Here is a 4,249-nt window from a genome sequence, read left to right as displayed (position 1 = left end):
TGGATACCTCCAGTTATAGAGGAAACTCTGGCAAAATTTTTCTAAAAATATAACACTTAGAAATATTTTCGTAACAAATGTATATAAATGCATTTTTAACTTGTTTTTCAAATATAAACTTCGCCATGATTTATTTACAAAAATAACCAAGTACCGGAGGTGAATTTTTCGTAAACAAAACTTGTTAAATAAATATTTAGAATATATATTTTATAATAAAACGCTTGTGTGAATATGTGATTATTTTGTGAACTAGATATATATTATTTTTAGGGTAAAAATAATATTACTTGAAATATCATTAAAATACGATTTCCAAAATAATATAAACGCTCTCACAAAAATAAATATTTAAGTTATATAAGTATCGAAATACAACGCGAACTTTAAAAATATAACTTATGTATTTTTCGGAAAAATACTCTTATTAGAATATTTTTGGTGAAATATTATTTTGGGGAAAAACCTAAGGAATAAAATATAATATTTTTGGGAAAAATATATATATTTTTGGAGAACTAAAAATATTTTTGACAAAGTGATAAAATATATTTTCAAGTGAGACTTAAAAATATATTTTTGGAATTATAAAACACCCTTGTATTAATACCCCCATACTTGGGAAGGAATATATTTACTAAATAATTAAGAAAGTGTAAATACGAAATAGTTGTCTAACTATTTCCCAAAAAACGTTAAACCTTAAGCCAAGGCACGGTCGTCCGTCTAATAGGATTTAGTACGTCTAGGTCGTCACGCAACAGGTTGATTTGGGACTGACTATTTCGAGACGCACTTCTGTGAGTTCATGTCCCCCTTTTCTCTTAACTGTTTTCAGTTTTTATACTTCGGGGGTGCAATACATGTTACAGTAATTACGGATACTTTTATACATGGTATGGTTAGCTTAAGGAGGGTTACTACTTAGATCATGTGAGTGGGTAGGCTGGAACTAGAGGCCATTAATCCTCATAGTAGGACCGAGGGTCATTAGCGGTAGATCTATCTGGGTGTAGCGAATCCAACTCCAGGCCCACTGTACGGACCTTGGGGTGACTTTGAGCCCGACACAAAAATCTGCTAGGTTTGAGTCTTCCTACAGCACTTCACACATATCATTGGCTTTGCAACCCAATGTTGATCTCTTTTTCCTTATTTGCTACATACTAGGGATTTTCATACATACAAACATATTACAAAGGTTTATACATACTCACTTTTACATGAACTCGCTCAACTTTTTGTTGATTTTTCAAATTACATGTATTTCAGGGAATTAGGGATCTGGCAAGGTATGCTATGTCGTCAAGCTGCGTAAGAAGAATGATGTCATCCAAGTTTAGGAATTGTGACTTTTGCCTGGACGAGTCACAAGTCTTAAACTGTGTTTATTTTATGTTTTATGGTTGTGTCGTATGAACAATATTTTTAATATGCCTTGTTGGATTGTCGTTGCATGTGTCCACTCTTGAAAACAATGTTATCGTATTTTATTTTTAAAACTTGAATTAATGGATGATCATCATGGTTTTACTTTCATATAGCTTTGTTGTGATTAAGCTATGGTATTAAGAAGTCACACCAAATAAACCCACGCTTCCGCAAAGCTAGGGTGTGATAGCTTGGTATCAGAGCTTTGATCATAGCGAACTAGGATTCCTTCTCGAGTCTAGACTATGATAACTAGGGCTCTCAGGAAAACATTTTTACATTGCATACATTACGTCCAGATCTAGGATACAAAACATTTTTACAAACAAAAAGTATGAGCACTTTTTCACAATATATGGTTCAGTCGCCTTGACTGAGGGAGTTCAGCCCTAAAGGCTGGGAGTTTCAGTCATGTAGACTGGGGGGTCCAATCTCAAAGATTGGGGAGGTTTTGGTCCTAGAGGCCAGGGAGTTAGTCTGAGAGACTAGGAGGTTCAGTCTGAGAGGCTGGGAGGGTAGTCTAATGAGACTAGGAAGAAATACTTACTTGCTTATTGGTGACTAACATGTTTATTTGATTATATGATTGATTGTTTGTGCATATGTATGTTTGTGTTAACAGACATCATGCCTTCTTAATCAGACACTGGAGTTTCAGACACTACAGATCCCATGGCGATAGTATCAGATGACAGAGATTCGTCGGAGCGAGAGGTCTACACTTCCGACACCACCAGTACCGATGATGACGATTTCCAGCCCTTTGCGCTGCCTGACGTCGTAGCCGAGCCTGCTGATGGCCATCCCGCTGGGGATTTACCACTCGCGGTGATCCCTGCTCCTGTACCCATTGCTGCTTATCCAGTTGTTGATATGCCCCTCGATGTTGTTTCCGACGATGATGTCGATCTGTTTGAGGAGGTCCCACCTGAGGCTGACCATGAGGGTGAGGCCCCTATTGCTGCTGATGTCATCTTACCCATTGCTGATGCTCCTGCAGAGGAGGCTCCTGTTGCTTCACCTGTCCCAGACTCATTTGAGTCTGTGGCGTCCGCATCTTTGCACACTCAGGGAGTGTAGCACCACTCTCACGACGCCGACCCTGACATGGCTTCAGCAGCTGCACCTGCTCCCGCACACAGCTTCGAGTTTGATCACGACGTTGATAATGATCTGGATCCTGTTTTTCCCCCTGGTTTTGATCCTGACCAGGATATCGAGTTCATTCACTTAGACCAGCCCCTGGAGGATCCTGTAGCCCCTATCGATCCTTTGTTTGATGATCCAGCTGATTTTGATATGGAGTTTGTGATCCAGAGCCTGTTGTGGCCCCTGAGCCAGTAGTTGCTCCTGACCCTGCATTAGAGCATGACCCTGCTTATGACCAGGCACCCTTTGTTGCTGATCATCCTGTTGTTGCTCCACCGTTAGTGGATGATCATGTTGCTGACGCTCCTGTTGACGCTCCACTCTTGATGGAGGATCCTGTTGTTGCACCACTTCCTGATCCCCTACCGGTGCTGTTCGATCGCGCACCTTTTGCGACCCATATAGATCCACGTTACGCCGACACCCATAACGGGTGGATAGATGATGATGATGATGATTACCCACCATTCGTGTTCCCTGTTACGCCCCCTGTAGCCCCCGTTTCAGCACCCATTTCAGCTCCCACTGATGTTCCCTTGCTTCCCCCACACATCTCAGACGCACACCGCACTGATCTTCCTGTTACATTTCTTCAGGACATACTGCCACCACGTCCTGGAGAGGGGTCATCTAGGCAGCCGCCTATTCCTGTACCACCCATGTTGTCATCACCTTTTCCATTTGTACCACAGTTTCCCACTGTTGCACCATCTACTGCACCATTCTTCACTCCATCTAGCGAGCCATTCCTATGGACTACACCCCCTATCATGCCCCTGTCCGATCCATATCACCCATACCATGTTGGGTATCCTACGGAGGACATCCTTACTTCTTTGATGATAGACCAGGAGGCACTGACCCGTCGCATACAGGAGCTGGAGAGAGCTCAGCGACCACCTTGCCGTTATTAGACCCCATTTTCAGCATCACACCCTCCGCGTCCACTTTCACCCGACTCAGACGTCCGTTTCTTGACCTCTGAGCAGCAGATAGCATATCTGTTGCGCGACTGTCGCGCTCTAGAGCAGGATTGGTTGCATATGCGTCGCCTGTATTACTCTCATTTTCCTCCTCCTCCTCCGCCATCAGCATAGGCATTTTGATTCGACACAGGTAGACTTTTGGTGAGAGGACCGCGATTGTGCAGACTATACAACTTTTAGGAGACCGCATTTTGATGTTGTGACTTTTGATGTTTTGTATTTTGGTTGTTGTTGTCACTGATTAGATAGTTTGGACCAGGGCGATGTGGCCCTTAGTCACTGATGATGTACGATACAGTTATGAACTTGTAAACATTACATTGTGGTCTTGATTTATGATAGCGCAATCGCAGTATTCTCATTATTTGTGATGTTGGATTGATTGTTTATATTCTATAACATGAGATGTTATGTGTTTAATAAATGGTATACGTATGATTCATTTACTTATTATGACCTGACCAACGTGAAACATCTTTTAGAAGATGCCACCGAGACGTGATCCACACATGCCCACCAACGAGGCAGAACTCCAAGGAATCATTGCTGCCGCCATAGCGCAGTATGCAGCCTCACAAGGAGGAACCAGCGGGAGCAATTCGAACAACAACGGCAATAACAATCCACCCCATGGTAATGTTAAGTCGTTTGAGACATACTACGATACATATGGATATTTATAG

At 42.0% G+C, this 4,249-nt stretch overlaps 1 protein-coding gene across 1 annotated transcript; it reads left to right on the top strand.

Moving 5' to 3' along the window:
* Positions 1–2,304: 2,304 nt before the first annotated feature.
* Positions 2,305–3,494, top strand: LOC110924430 (WAS/WASL-interacting protein family member 3-like). Its single transcript, XM_022168437.1, has 2 exons — positions 2,305–2,436; positions 2,820–3,494. Exons 1-2 carry the CDS (start codon positions 2,305–2,307, stop codon positions 3,492–3,494), a joined length of 807 nt encoding a protein of 268 aa, XP_022024129.1.
* Positions 3,495–4,249: the final 755 nt, after the last annotated feature.

The sequence above is a fragment of the Helianthus annuus genome, chromosome 17 (assembly GCF_002127325.2).
Source record: "Helianthus annuus cultivar XRQ/B chromosome 17, HanXRQr2.0-SUNRISE, whole genome shotgun sequence".
Lineage (NCBI taxonomy): Eukaryota > Viridiplantae > Streptophyta > Magnoliopsida > Asterales > Asteraceae > Helianthus > Helianthus annuus.
Note: the sequence above shows the minus strand (reverse complement) of the source record. Positions and strands in the feature narration are given on the sequence as shown.

Coding starts and splice junctions, on each gene's coding strand:
- LOC110924430 (XM_022168437.1), top strand. CDS start 2,305: ATGCCCCTCGATGTTGTTTCCGACGATGATGTCGATCTGTTTGAGGAG. Junction 2,437..2,819: donor CTGATGCTCCTGCAGAGGAG/GCTCCTGTTGCT, acceptor GCTTATGACCAG/GCACCCTTTGTTGCTGATCA.